The sequence below is a fragment of the Hyla sarda genome, chromosome 1 (assembly GCF_029499605.1).
Source record: "Hyla sarda isolate aHylSar1 chromosome 1, aHylSar1.hap1, whole genome shotgun sequence".
Lineage (NCBI taxonomy): Eukaryota > Metazoa > Chordata > Amphibia > Anura > Hylidae > Hyla > Hyla sarda.
The window spans coordinates 107,485,683-107,501,748 of NC_079189.1; the positions used below are offsets into that span (position 1 = coordinate 107,485,683).

Here is a 16,066-nt window from a genome sequence, read left to right on the forward strand (position 1 = left end):
CTTCTTGGACTTCCCTGGCTTCAACTCCATTCCCCAATCCTGGATTGGTCCACTGGGGAGATCAAGAGTTGGGGGCCCTCTTGTTCCAAGGACTGCTTAAAACCGGTTCCCAGTAAACCTTGCCGTGTCCCTGTGCTTCCTCATGTAACCGGTCTCCCTAAGGCCTATATGGACTTTGCGGACGTTTTTTGCAAAAAACAAGCTGAGACTCTACCTCCTCACAGGCCTTATGATTGTCCCATTGACCTCCTCCCGGGCACTACTCCACCCCGGGGCAGAATCTATCCTCTGTCCGTCCCAGAGACTCTTGCCATGTCTGAATACGTCCAAGAAAATTTAAAAAAGGGCTTTATCCGTAAATCCTCCTCTCCTGCCGGAGCCGGATTTTTCTTTGTGTCCAAAAAAGATGGCTCTCTACGTCCTTGCATTGACTACCGCGGTCTTAATAAAATCACGGTTAAGAACCGCTACCCCCTACCCCTCATCTCTGAACTCTTTGATCGTCTCCAAGGTGCCCATATTTTTACCAAACTGGACTTAAGAGGTGCTTATAATCTCATCCGCATCAGAGAGGGGGATGAATGGAAAACGGCATTTAACACCAGAGATGGACACTTTGAGTATCTGGTCATGCCCTTTGGTCTATGCAACGCCCCTGCCGTCTTCCAAGACTTTGTTAATGAAATTTTTCGTGATCTACTATACTCCTGTGTTGTTGTATATCTGGACGATATCCTGATTTTTTCTGCCAATCTTGAAGAACACCGCCAGCATGTCCGTATGGTTCTTCAGAGACTTCGTGATAATCAACTCTATGCCAAAATAGAGAAATGTCTGTTTGAATGCCAATCTCTTCCTTTTCTAGGATACTTGGTCTCTGGCCAGGGACTACAAATGGACCCAGATAAACTCTCTGCCGTCTTAGATTGGCCACGCCCCTCCGGACTCCGTGCCATCCAACGTTTTTTGGGGTTCGCCAATTATTACAGGCAATTTATTCCACATTTTTCTACCATTGTGGCTCCTATTGTGGCTTTAACAAAAAAAAAATGCCGATCCCAAGTCTTGGCCTCCTCAAGCGGAAGACGCCTTTAAACGACTCAAGTCTGCCTTTTCTTCGGCTCCCGTGCTCTCCAGACCTGACCCATCTAAACCCTTCCTATTGGAGGTTGATGCCTCCTCAGTGGGAGCTGGAGCTGTCCTTCTACAAAAAAACTCTTCCGGGCATGCTGTTACTTGTGGTTTTTTTTCCAGGACCTTCTCTCCGGCGGAGAGGAACTACTCCATCGGGGATCGAGAGCTTCTAGCCATTAAATTAGCACTTGAGGAATGGAGGCATCTGCTGGAGGGATCAAGATTTCCAGTTATTATTTACACCGATCACAAGAACCTCTCCTACCTCCAGTCTGCCCAACGGCTGAATCCTCGTCAGGCCAGGTGGTCTCTGTTCTTTGCCCGATTTAATTTTGAAATTCACTTTCGGCCTGCTGATAAAAACATTAGGGCCGATGCTCTCTCTCGTTCCTCAGATGCCTCTGAAATTGAACTCTCTCCTCAACACATCATTCCTCCTGACTGCCTGATTTCCACTTCTCCAGCCTCCATCAGGCAAACTCCTCCAGGAAAGACCTTTGTTTCTCCACGCCAACGCCTTGGGATCCTCAAATGGGGTCACTCCTCCCATCTCGCAGGTCATGCGGGCATCAAGAAATCTGTGCAACTCATCTCTCGCTTCTATTGGTGGCCGACTCTAGAGACTGATGTGGTGGACTTTGTGCGAGCCTGCACTATCTGTGCCCGGGATAAGACTCCTCGCCAGAAGCCCGCTGGTTTTCTTCATCCTCTACCTGTCCCCGAACAACCTTGGTCTCTGATTGGTATGGATTTTATTACTGACTTACCCCCATCCCATGGCAACACTGTTATTTGGGTGGTCGTTGATCGATTCTCCAAAATGGCACATTTCATCCCTCTTCCTGGTCTTCCTTCAGCGCCTCAGTTGGCTAAACAATTTTTTGTACACATTTTTCGTCTTCACGGGTTGCCTACACAGATCGTCTCGGATAGAGGCGTCCAATTTGTGTCTAAATTCTGGAGGGCTCTCTGTAAACAACTCAAGATTAAATTAAATTTTTCTTCTGCATACCATCCTCAATCCAATGGACAAGTAGAGAGAATTAACCAGATCTTGGGTGACTATTTACGACATTTTGTTTCCTCCCGCCAGGATGACTGGGCAGATCTTCTACCTTGGGCCGAATTCTCGTATAATTTCAGAATCTCTGAATCTTCCTCCAAATCTCCGTTTTTCGTGGTGTACGGCCGTCACCCTCTTCCCCCCCTCCCTACCCCCTTGCCCTCTGGTCTGCCCGCTGTGGATGAAATTTCTCGTGATCTTTCCACCATATGGAAAGAGACCCAAAATTCTCTCTTACAGGCTTCTTCTCGCATGAAGAGATTCGCAGATAAGAAAAGAAGAGCTCCTCCCATTTTTTCCCCTGGAGACAAGGTATGGCTCTCCGCTAAATATGTCCGTTTCCGTGTCCCGAGCTATAAGTTGGGACCACGCTATCTTGGTCCTTTTAAAGTTTTGTGTCAAATTAATCCTGTCTCTTACAAACTTCTTCTTCCTCCTTCTCTTCGTATCCCTAATGCCTTTCACGTCTCTCTTCTTAAACCTCTCATCCTCAACCGTTTTTCTCCTAAATCTGTTCCTCCCACTCCTGTTTCCGGCTCCTCGGACATCTTCTCTGTCAAAGAGATTTTGGCCTCTAAAAAGGTCAGGGGAAGAACTTTTTTTTTAGTGGATTGGGAGGGTTGTGGTCCAGAAGAGAGGTCCTGGGAACCTGAGGACAATATCCTGGACAAAAGTCTGATCCTCAGGTTCTCAGGCCCCAAGAAGAGGGGGAGACCCAAGGGGGGGGGTACTGTTACGCCGAGCGCTCCGGGTCCCCGCTCCTCCCCGGAGCGCTCGCTACACTTCCCTCACTGCAGCGCCCCGGTCGGTTCCACGGACCCGGGGCGCTGCGTTACCACCTCCGGCCGGGATGCGATTCGCGATGCGGGTAGCGCCCGCTCGCGATGCGCACCCCGGCTCCCGTACCTTACTCGCTCCCCGTCAGTTCTGTCCCGGCGCGCGCGGCCCCGCTCCCTAGGGCGCGCGCGCGCCGGGTCTTTGCGATTTAAAGGGCCACTGCACCGCTGATTGGTGCAGTGGTTCCAATTAGTGTTTACACCTGTGCACTTCCCTATATCACCTCACTTCCCCTTCACTCCCTCGCCGGATCTTGTTGCCCTAGTGCCAGTGAAAGCGTTCCTTGTGTGTTCCTTGCCTGTGATTCCAGACCTTCTGCCGTTGCCCCTGACTACGATCCTTGCTGCCTGCCCCGACCTTCTGCTACGTCCGACCTTGCTTCTGTCTACTCCCTTGTACCGCGCCTATCTTCAGCAGCCAGAGAGGTTGAGCCGTTGCTAGGGGATACGACCTGGTCACTACCGCCGCAGCAAGACCATCCCGCTTTGCGGCGGGCTCTGGTGAAAACCAGTAGTGACTTAGAACCGATCCTCTAGCACGGTCCACGCCAATCCCTCTCTGGCACAGAGGATCCACTACCTGCCAGCCGGCATCGTGACAAAAATAAGCCATTTTGTAAATTTTGGGGGCTTCCGTTTCTACGCAGTACATTTTTCGGTAACAATGACACTTTATCTTTATTCTGTAGATCCCTAAAATTAAAATGATACCCTACTTATATTGGTTTGATTTTGTCATACTTTTAGAAAAAATCCTAACTACAAGCAAGAAAATGAATACATTTAAAATGGTCCTTTTCTGATCCCTATAACTTTTTTTTATTTTTCCACATACGGGGCTATGGGAGGGCACATATTTTGTGCCGTGATCTGAACTTTTGATCGGTACATTTTGTTTTGATCGGATACGCCATTTGCGCATACGCCATTGACTGTGTGGTTGAATTAACAATATATTTTTATAGTTCGGACATTTATGCACGCGGCGATACCACATATGTTTATTTTATTATGTTCATATATTTTTATATGGAATTTAGAAAAGGGGGTGATTTTTACTTTCAATAAGAAAGGGGTTAATGTGTGTGTTTTTATACTTTTATTCCACTTAGGGAACTTTTAGGAGGAATCATTTGATTCCTCATACAGATGAATGTGGTTCCATAAAACCACATTGATCTGTGTGCTCTGCGCTTTATTTATAAAGTCCTGGTCATTGTCAGAGCCACAGCAGCAGGAGGAGAGGTAAGCCTTCCAGCTACCTCAGCAGTGGATCACCCCCCCCCCCCCTCCCCCACACACACACACACACACACACACACAATTGCGCTGTGGGGGGGCAATCCACCCAACTGGACCACCAGGGATGGGATAAAGGCACCTTTAGATGCCGCTGGCAACTTTGACAGCAGCAAACTAAAGGGTTAATAGCCGCCCGCAGAGATCGCCACGTGATGCCTATTAAAGGAATCAGCTGGGGGCCGGCCGGTATGATGCGGGCCATACCCCGTTAACGGCATATGGGCGAGTATACAAGTCCATGGTCATTAAGGGGTCAATTAAAGTGCTGATTTGACTCTAAGTAAGGTTTGTGTTTATAATGTGAAAGTGTCCAAAACATTTTATCGTGTTTCATTCAGGCTTCAGTTTTCGAGAAGTTTTGTAGTTTGCAGACTTTGTTTAAAGACAATTTATAATTTATGAAAGTGACTTGTACATTTTTAAATAATATTTAATATAATTTAAATAAATAATTGCTATACATAAGAGCCAGGTAAGAAGTCCAGAATGGAAGGCAACTCTTGTCACTACATTCTCATGGCATGAAGGACATTTCCAAAAGAATCTGCATGTCAGATTGAATAACAGTATTATTTCACTAACCCAGCACACTCCCTATGCGTGTTACGGCAAGGCAAAGTGTTCTACACCCCTATTGAGGCTCTCTGTAGCCCAGAAATATACTTTTTAATTGCAACTCGCCATAAATAAATTTGTATCGAACCAAATTTTTTCGGAAAATTAAGCGAATCGACCAAATAAAATTTTTCTAAAATTCGCTCTTCTCTAGACATAAACATAGATCTAGTAGACAGGTCCCTTCCTAAACATAAGTAATTGTTTAGTTCTGACCTTATTAATGTATGTACAGTCACTAAAACAGTTGGTATGATGTAGTGTCCATAAAAAATGTCAAAATATAGATACATGTAGCCAGGAAAGGTGAACCTTGAGGTATAAAGTGAAATTATAACTAAAAGAGGGGAAATTATATGGTAATTTTTATATATGTATATGTGTATATAAAATTTTAATTCCCTTTTGTGTATTCCATAGTGTGTCTTCCCTCCCTCCCTTATTCCTCTTTGTATGGTTTCTTTCAAATGCATTCTACTCTTTGATATATATATATATATATATATATATATATGAAGAAAATGGAAGCAGCTCAACCCAAAAATAGAAAGAAGATGCCAGGTGCCAGCAGGTCGTTGTCCCAGGTGATGGGTCAATTGTAGATACCAAGCAAAAAATTCTGCAGCACTCCAAATGCAGTGAAAATGTGGTGGATTTATTTAGCCCAACGGCATAGCAACGTTTCGGCTGCCCACTTACAGCCTTTCCCAAGCTTGAGAAAGGCTGCAAGTGGGCAGCCGAAATGTTGCTATGCTGTTGGGCTAAATAAATCCACCATCTTTTCACTGCATTTGGAGTGCTGCAGAATTTTTTGCTTGGTATATATATATATATATATATATATATATATATATATATATATATACACACACATTAATATAGGTGTGTGTGTGTGTATATATATATATATATATATATATATATCCACGTAAAGTGATACGCTTGTGTTCAGTAGCCATTGGCTGGCCCAATGACACAATTCTGTGAGGCTGGTATGCAATAAATTCCAGGGCTGGTTTTTATCCCCAGTCTGGCCTTGATGGCAGCAATCTTTTTTTCTAAACCATCTAAGAAAAATAAAATCCTGTCACATAACCCCTTTAACCCCTTAAAGGGGTACTGCGCCCCTAGACATCGTATCCCCGTCAGACTCAGCACTGCACAGGTGGTTGCTGAATGTGAGATTGCGGGGGTCCCCAGTGGTGGGACCCCCGCCATCACACATCTTATCCTCTTTTGGATAGGGGATAAGATGTGTTAGGGCCGGAGTACCCCTTTAAGGACTGGGCCAATTTTCATCTCCTCCTCTCCTTTTAAAATCTATAACTCTTTTTCATTCCCCCACAGACCATAAGAGGGCTTGTTGTTTACGCAAACAATTATACTTTGTAATGACATCTTTCATTTTACCATGAAATGAACGGTGCAAACAAAATAATATTTTTTTAGGGGTGGAAAATTATAAGTAAACTGCAATTTTGTAACTTTTTGGGGGGTTGGTTTTTATGCAGTGCATTTTTTATGGTAAAATGATACATTATCTTTATTCTGTAGGTTAATGCGCTTAAAACAATACCCAATTTATATCATATAGTTTTTTTTTTATTATTGTACTATTTTAAAATAAAATGCTAACTTTTTAAACCAAAATGCATGTGTCATTTTCTGACCCTTATAACTTTTTTTTTTTCTGTACAGGGAATGTACCAGGGCTCATTTTTGCACTGTGATCGGTAGTTTTTATCTGTATTTTTGTTTTAATGGGACTTTTTGATGCTTTTTATTAACTTTTTTCCAATATATGATATGATTAAAAATCAGTATTTTTGGTGTTTGTATTTTTTTTTTTTTTGTTTGTTTGTCTTTTTTTGTTTAGTTTTTTACGCTGTTTACCGTGCGGGATCATAAACATTATATTTTAATAGTTTGGACATGTACGCACGTGGAAATACCAAATTTGTTATTAATTTTGTTTCCCTTTATTTTTTGTAAAATGGGAAAATAAGGGGGATTTGATTTTGTATTGGGGGAGGGGTTTTATATAATTTTAGAAACTTTTTATTTTTTTTTATTTTATACTTTTAAGTCCCCATGGAGGACTTTTATATGTAATCATTAATTAATTTACTGTATAATGCTATGCCTATGGCATAACATTACACAGCCACACTACGTCATTGAATCAGTGATCGGGCTTGTGAAGGCAAGTAAGGGGACCCTCCTCCGCCATTTTGGGTGGTGTAAAATATTGTATCTGCCATTAACTCTGATTACACCCCTGAAGCACTGTGTTTATGTAATGTGAACCAAGTCTAACATAAATATGTCAAAAATTTGCCATAAGTGTACAGTAGGTCTGCCTAAATAACAGTTTATGTTCCTGTAATTTATCCTCTTTGTTATGAAAACATGTTGCGGCATTTAATGTAATTACGTTATTCCATGTATATGTATACTTATATGATATAACATCAGTTATTTTTTCAAGAATCTAAAAGCTTCTCACCTCTACAGTTTCAGCATGGTATAATATCAGGAAAGGTACTGGTCCAACCCATATTTTCATCAGTGGGAGGTGACGGAAAGCTTCTGTGTGCTTTACCATTTCAAGGAAAAAATCTAATAAAACATGTTGTTAACCATAAACAAGACTTCAAATGGCATTCCAGAATAAAAATAAAAATACATTAAATATGAGAAATTAATATAGAAAAAACTATACTTACGTACCCCCACTCCCCTGCAGGTTTTCAGTACATCTCCAACATTGGCCAAGACAAAACATTACTGCAGCCAGTGATTGGATGAGCTAGCAAGTCGTGCTCTAAGCTCTCATCTCAGAAGCAGGCCAATTGCAGGATTGGTGGTGGACTGAAAGGAGATGAACGGGAGCTGCACTGGGGGATCAGTGGTAGATAAGTATGGATTCTTTTTTGTTTTGGTACAGCCCTGGCAGCTTAACTATAATTTCTTTCTTTTTGCTTGAACCATAAGTCAATGAGGATGTCTGCAAAGGATTCTGCCTGCAAAGGATTCTGCCTGCCTCGCTGACCTTGGTTGATAGTCCTTTTCAAAACAGGAATAAATCTATTATTTAAGATCAGAGGGGTAGGGGAAAGTCACCAGAGACCACCTCATTGACTCGTGGTTTGATCAGTATGAAAGTGAGGATAGTGTGGTGCCCCAGCACCAATGGCTGTCCTGTGGGCTGCTGTTCTCCTCCGGCATGCCTACTGCTCTTGTGTTGGGCCCACTGTTGCATTGTTTATCATCTTCATGCACTTTATTGTATTCACTGTGTTTACGGTATTCACGATGTTATATATGTACTGTACCTTTAAGCAAGAGATGCAGTAGTGACCAGGTGACCTTGTCTGCCTAATGGAAACCCCCATATTCTCCTGTATATAAAGTGGGGGGGGGGGGGTAGGGGTTGGCCCAGTTGAAAGTGCGCTAAGCTCCTGTGCAGTGCTGCATGTGAGCTACGGTGTGGAAAGGAGGCGGAAGACGTGTGTGGTGAATCCAGAGGGAAGCCTAAGAAAAACTCTAAATCAAGTCAGCCCCGCCATTCTGCAAGTGTTCCCTGTACAGTTGGTAAGTCAAACCCTGGTGGTGATAGTAATTGGACCTTGTCAGAACCCTAGTCAGTGTGGGATATCTTCAAGTCTTAAATCTCAAGTCTATACAATTCTGTAAGGTAAAAAGCACCATAACTCCCAGCAAGGCAACAGGGCTCCCAAGGGTTACACTGCATCCCTTCTACTCTGCTCCGTACTGTGTGTTGTACCATCTGCACCTGCTCAGTAAAAGACAGTTATCTGTAACCAAATGTCAGTGTGTTTCTTACCCCCTGTGTCTGGCCCAGGAGAAGCTGTCTCCACCTAGGACCATGGATAGGCTAATGGTGCACTGGCGTCACTAATTGACAAGTGTATCTTGCACCCCCGTGTAACCACAATAGGTTCCCTTCAAAGAGGTAGGCCATTATTAAAATGGTAAATATGGGCAGCAAACTCTGTAGTCTAGAGCTAATGTAATCTTATCGGTCTGGGCAGAATGGGCTACAAATGAAAAGTGAAAAACTCTGATCAAAGAAAACATCTCCTGAGAGGTGAATGCATTTAATAGAGTTTAATAGAGTTGCTGCTCTAATTTAGTGAACCTGCCACTGTCATGTTTGGTAAACCTATATATATATATATTAAGTTTCTACCTCTCTATTATAGGTAACCTGTCACTGTCTTTTACAATATATAGTATTACTAAAATGCCAAATTATAGTGGATAAGCATTCTTTTTAGAGTGTACATGCACTGGGAACTTTATATCAGTGTTTCTCAAGCGTGGTCCTCAAGTACCTCCAACAGGTCATGTTTTCTTGCTTTCCTTAGTCTTTCACAGGTGATATAATTATGGTCAGTCTAGGCATCACCACAGTTATATCATCTGTGAAAGACTAAGGAAATCCTGTAAACATGACTTGTTGGGGGTAATTGAGGGCCGTGCTTAAGAAACACTGCTTTATATGCTTTGCCTGTAGCAGTATATACAGTTTCTATCTGATTTGGAGAATATCCTTCTTCATGGAGCCTATGAGGGCTTAAAGGAGTACTGCACTGTAAGTGTCTGATTGCAGGGGGCGCGACTGCTGGGACCCCCAGCAGTATCCTTCTCGGTGCCCAGCTCTCTTTGTATATGGAGCCATCTCCGCTCCATGCAATGAGACTGTTGACCCCTGCACGAAGCAGTGATCAACACACCCCCTTCATGTATCTCCATGGAAGAGCTGTAGATAGACTAACACTGTATTTCTGCTCTTCCATAGAGATGCATTGAGAGAGAATATCAGTCTCTGCTTCGTGCATGGGTCTACACAGCTCTGTGCATGGGAGAGCCAGGGTGCTGGGCAGTAGATCACAGGGGTCCTAGTGGTCGGACCATCCCCCCCTCCCCCCCCCCCACGATAAAACACTAATGCCCTATCCTTTGTCTTACACTGCAATACTCCTTTAATGTTTCCAAGAGCAGGTGCAGTGTATACTATAGACAATAGCTGAGGCTATACCCATGTTTTATTTTATGTAGGTGTATCCATCACTAATATCGCTATACAATAGCGCATTCTTGGCCATACTGGCCATTCCTGGCCATGAAATCACTATGAAGATATATAATTCTTTAATTGTTTGGTGTGATTATTGACTTGTGCATATAATTGATTACAAGATGTACATATTTCTGGAGAAAAATCCTGTCTTGTTCCTGAAGCCATGGCCTGTATATCTTTGGACAGATACAAAATACAAGAAGTGTGAGCAGAGTAGGGCTCTGTGCCGTGAGGACAAGCAGGGCTCTGTGTACTGAGGACAAGCAGGGCTCTGTGCAAAGAGGACAAACAGGGCTTTGTGCAGTGAGGACAAGCAGAGCTCTGTGGACTGAGAACAAGCAGGGCTCTGTGCACTGAGGAAAAGCAGAGCTCTGTACACTAAGGACAAACAGGGACGCTGTGCACTGAGGACAAGCAGGGCTCTGTACACTGAGGACAAGCAGGGATCTGTGCAGCGAGGACAAGCAGGGCTTTGTGCAGTGAGGACAAGCAGGGTTCTGTACACTGAGGACAAGTAGGGCTCTGTAGACTGAGGAAAAGCAGGGCTCTGTGCAGTGAAGACAAGCAGGGCTCTGTGCACTGAGGACAAGAAGGGCTCTGTACACTGAGGACAAGCAGGGCTCTGTGCAGTGAGGACAAGCAGGGCTCTGTGCAGTGAGAACAAACAGGGCTCTGTGCATTGAGGACAAGCAGGACTATATACATTGAGGACAAGCAGGGCTCTGTACACTGAGGACAAGCAGGGCTCTGTGCACTGAGGACAAGCAGGGTTCTGTACACTGAGGACAAGCGGGGCTCTGTGCAGTGAGGACAAGCAGGGATATGTGCAATGAGGACAAGCAGGTCTCTGTATACTGAGGACAAGCAGGGCTCTGTACACTGAGGACAAGCAGGAATCTGTGCAGTAAGGACAAGCAGGCATCTGTACAGTTTGGACTCGCAGGGTTCTGTACACTGAGGACAAGCAGGGCTCTATACACTGAGGACAAGCAGGGCTCTGTGCAGTGAGGACAAGCAGGGCTCTGTGCACTGAGGACATTCAGGGCTCTGTGCAGTGAGGACAAGCAGGGTTCTGTGCACTGAGGACATGCAGGGCTCTGTGCAGTGAGAACAAGCAGGGCTCTGTGCGGTGAAGACAAGCAGGACTATGTACACTGAGGACAAGCAGGGCTCTGTACACTGAGGACAAGCAGGGCTCTGTGCACCGAGTACAAGCAGGGCTCTGTGCAGTGAGAACAAGCAGGGCTCTGTGCAGTGAGGACAAGCAGGACTATGTACAATGAGGACAAGCAGGGCTCTGCACACTGAGAACAAGCAGGGCTCTGTGCAGTGAGAACAAGCAGGGCTCTGTGCGGTGAGAACAAGCAGGGCTCTGTGCGGTGAGGACAAGCAGGACTATGTACACTGAGGACAAGCAGGGCTCTGTACACTGAGGACAAGCAGGGCTCTGTACACTGAGAACAAGCAGGGCTTTGTGCACTGAGGACAAGCAGGGCTCTATACACTGAGGACAAGCAGGGCTCTGTGCAGTGAGGACAAGCAGGGATCTGTGCAGTGTGGACAAGCAGGGTTCTGTGCACTGAGGACAAGCAGGGCTCTGTGCACTGAGGACAAGCAGGGCTCTGTGCAGTGAGGACAAGCAGGGCTCTGTATACTGAGGACAAGCAGGGCTCTGTACACTGAGGACAAGCAGGGCTCTGCGCAGTGAGGACAAGCAGGGATATGTGCAGTGAGGAAAAGCAGAGCTCTGTACACTGGGGACAAGCAGGGGCTCTGTACACTGAGGACACGCAGGGCTCTGTGCAGTGAGGACAAGCAGGGCTCTGTGCACTGAGGACAAGAAGGGCTCTGTACACTGAGGACAAGCTAAGCTCTGTGCAGTGAGGACAAGCAGGGCTCTGTGCACTGATGACAAGCAGGGCTCTGTACACTGCGGACAAGCAGGGCTCTCTACACTGAGGACAAGCAGGGCTCTGTGCAGTGAGAACAAGCAGGGCTCTGTGCAGTGAGAACAAGCAGGACTATGTACACTGAGGACAAGCAGGGATCTGTACACTGAGGACAAGCAGGGCTCTGTGTAGTGAGGACAAGCAGGGATCTGTACAGTGAGGACAAGCAGGGTTCTGTGCACTGAGGACAAGCAGGGCTCTGTGCAGTGAGGACAAGCAGGGATCTGTATACTGAGGACAAGCAGGGCTCTGTACACTGATGACAAGCAGGGTTCTGCGCAGTGAGGGCAAGCAGGGATATGTGCAGTGAGGAAAAGCAGAGCTCTGTACACTGAGGACAAGCAGGGGCTCTGTACACTGAGGACAAGCAGGGCTCTGTGCAGTGAGGACAAGCTGGGCTCTGTGCAGTGAGGACAAGTAGAGATCCGTGCAGTAAACACAAGCAGGGTTCTGTGCACTGAGGACAAGCAGGGCTCTGTGCACTGAGGACAAGCAGGGCTCTGTGCACTGAGGACAAGCAGGGCTCTGTGCAGTGAGGACAAGCAGGGCTCTGTATACTGAGGACAAGCAGGACTCTGTACACTGAGGACAAGCAGGGCTCTGCGCAGTGAGGACAAGCAGGGATATGTGCAGTGAGGAAAAGCAGAGCTCTGTACACTGAGGACAAGCAGGGTCTCTGTACACTGAGGACAAGCAGGGCTCTGCACACTGAGGACAAGCAGGGCTCTGCACACTGAGGACAAGCAGGGCTCTGTGCAGTGAGGACAAGCTGGGCACTGTGCAGTGTGGACCAGTAGAGATCCATGCAGTGAGGACAAGCAGGGTTCAGTACACTGAGGACAAGCAGGGATCTGTGCAGTGAGGACAAGCAGGGTTCTGTACACTGAGGACAAGCAGGGCTCTGTGCAGTGAGGACAAGCAGGGCTCTGTGCAGTGAGGACAAGCAGGGCTCTGTACACTGAGGACAAGCAGGGCTCTGTACACTGAGGACAAGCAGGGCTCTGTACACTGAGGACAAGCAGGGCTCTGTACACTGAGGACAAGCAGGGCTCTGTACACTGAGGACAAGCAGGGCTCTGTGTAGTGAGGACAAGCAGGGCTCTGTACACTGAGGACAAGCAGGGCTCTGTGCAGTGAGGACAAGCTGGGCTCTGTGCAGTGAGGACAAGCAGGGATCTGTGCAGTGAGGACAAGCAGGGCTCTGTGCACTGAGGCTCTGTGGCATCCCTGGCTCAAACAACAGGCTGAGTGCCAAGCAAGGAGCCTGCACAATGCCATGTTTCTCCCACACATACTTTCAGCATTTTTTCACCAAAAACAAACAATTTCTTTAAATCAGCGTGTATTACAAATGTACATATAATGTTATTATCTACATTATATAAAAAGTTTTTGCAAATGACAGGTACACTTTAAGTTATATGCTGGCTGTAAACATTTCTTTGTGGTAATTAACAAAATGCCAGTAATAAAAGGAGTGAAGCACTTAGTTGTCATGGAACAAAAGGAGTAATGCTTAATCATGATAATATTATAATTTCTAAAACTATAAAGAAGAAAATACCTCCACCATTTGGCTTGAATTGCAGGGCATTTCCAATCAGTGGATAGGTAGGGCTGAATCCAGGAATTGGTTTCATTATTTTCCATTTTCGGATATACTCAATAAGGAAAGGAGTCACAGAAATGGCCAACAAGGTCAGCAATACAATAGCTGCGGACAACCAGATGAGGAGATGCACATCTTCACTAAAAGCCATAACTGACATTCAGCAATATCACCATTAGAGAATTTCTTCAATATGTTGATCCAAACTAATATAATGGGAGTCCTTGTTACTAAAGAATAGTTTGCTACCAGTGCATTTTCTCGCATCTAGGTACATGCAGAAATGAATGATCTCTACATGCATCACATGTTTTCATGACAATATATTATGACTTCCTGATAAAGCAATTGTGAATCATTAACAATCCTGTTTTATCTAATCTGGATAGTTTAGTCTAGATATATTGTTGCATGCCAAGGCTGTATTTTCAACAATGACCCTGTAGTTCCAAACTTTATACATCATGTGGTAACAGGATTTTTCAGTTTTAGGTAAATAAACTTAAAGGGGTTATCTAATCTTGCAAGATTTTTCCATGTGATAGGTCATGAATATTAGAATGGCAGTGGTCAGGCACCCACGCCATCACCTGTTTAAAGGGGCCCCATAACTGGTGCAAATGCTGCAGCCTCTTCAATGTTTACCTTTGTGCACGCTTTGAAACACTATACTCCTTAGTAGTGTGGTGCAAGGTCCTGCCGCATTGTCATATTCACTTAAATGGAACAACACTGCAGTGCCTTGCACCACCACTATTAACAGTACAGCGATGAAAGGACAAGAGGAAGTAAACATTGCAAACTCACACTAGCGCTGCTGCCCCATCAAACATCTCATTGATGAGGATACCAGGAATCCCCCACCCCAATTAATGTTCAAGGCCATTCATTTTTTAAGGCTTGATAATAAAAGTGCCCAATTCTTCCTAATGTATTCGTGTTTTAACTACAATTTTAAAGCATTACTGTCAATAAAAAAATCTTGTGACATATTGAAAGTTCTGATCAGTTAGGTTTCCCCCACTCCCACTGATCAGTAAATAAAACTTGGAGTAATGTGTGGAACCATGCTTAACTCCTCAGCTCGGTGTTCAATCTGTCTTAATCAGGCTCCATAGACATAGATATCCATAGATAAAATTAAACTAATCTTCTGCAATGAGTGCCAAGCCAGGGAGAAAAGCTGTGCACTTCTTCTGCCTATATCTAGCGATTGTTGGGGTCTCAGCACTGAGACCTGACTTATCAAAACTTTTCACATGTCTGCATGACATGTCATAGGTTTTTTGTATGAAAGTAATGCTTTAACCCCTTAAGGACATAGGGCGTATCCATACGCCCCCGTTTCCAAGTCCTTAAGGACCGAGGGCGTATGGATACGCCCTGAGCATTTCCGGCCCCCACCGCTAGCCGGAGGGGAGCCGGAGCCGGATGCCTGCTGAAATCGTTCAGCAGGCATCCCGGCATATCGCCCAGGGGGGTCATTATGTCCCCCCATGTCGGCGATTGCCGCAGATCGCTGGACAATTCAGTCCAGCGATCTGCGGCGGATTCTGGGTCAATCGGGTCTCCAGTGACCCGATGACCCGGAATTACTGGCTGATCGGGGCCGTCAGAGACGGTCCCGAACAGCCAGAGCCTGCAGGAGTGAGGTGGCACTGGTGCCACCTCACGAACGCCCTGATTCGTCGGCCGGATTACCGCCCGACCAATCAGAGCGCCTGCTGCGGGTGTCACTCCCGCAACCCGCTCCGCCCCTCTTCCGGAGGACGTGAGCGGGTGCGGGAAGACGACCCCGGGTGCTGGGGACCCCGATCCCCGGCGTCCCTGTTGGGATCGGGGCCCCAGGAGCGACGGCGGCGGCGGCGAGGGACAGTCCTGTGTGGATCGTTGGAGGTGAGTGACAGCCTCCTGCTGTTGCTTAGCAACAGCTCCCAGCATGCAACAAGGGCATGCTGGGAGCTGTAGTTATGCAACAGCAGGAGGCAGACCACCACAACTCCCAGCATGCCCTTATGAGCATGCTGGGACTTGTAGTTTTGCAACAACTGGAGGCACATTCTTTCTATGGAAAAGTGTACCTTCAGCTGTTGTGTAACTACAACTCCCAGCTTGCACAAACAGCTAAAGTGCATGCTGGGAGTTGTAGTAGTGCATCTGCTGGTTGCATAACTACAACTCCCAGCATGCCCGTTGACTGTCGGTGACTGCTGGGAGTTGTAGTTTTGCAACAGCTGAAGGCACACTGAGTTATGTAGCAAACCAGTGTGTCTCCAGCTGTTGCATAACTACAATCCCCAGCATCCCCAGCCAATGTAGTATGCCTCCGGCTGTTGCATAACTACAAGACCCAGCATGCCCTTCCACTGTCCGTACATGCTGGGGGTTGTAGCTTTTGCAACAGCTGAAGGCACACTGGTTGCAAAACACTGAGTTTGTTACCAAACTCGG

At 45.9% G+C, this 16,066-nt stretch overlaps 1 protein-coding gene across 1 annotated transcript in view; it reads right to left on the minus strand.

Annotated features, from left to right (window-relative positions):
• LOC130302245 (cytochrome P450 4V2-like) overlaps positions 1 to 13,924 on the minus strand; it is a 70,752-nt gene extending 56,828 nt beyond the window's left edge. The window contains exons 1-2 of the mRNA XM_056551688.1: positions 13,571 to 13,924; positions 7,457 to 7,569 (exon numbers count right to left, since the gene is read on the minus strand). Of these exons, the coding sequence (XP_056407663.1) occupies positions 7,457 to 7,569; positions 13,571 to 13,775 (318 nt within the window). The 5' untranslated portion in view covers positions 13,776 to 13,924. The remainder of the gene's footprint in view (positions 1 to 7,456; positions 7,570 to 13,570) is intronic.
• Between the last annotated feature and the right edge of the window lie 2,142 nt (positions 13,925 to 16,066).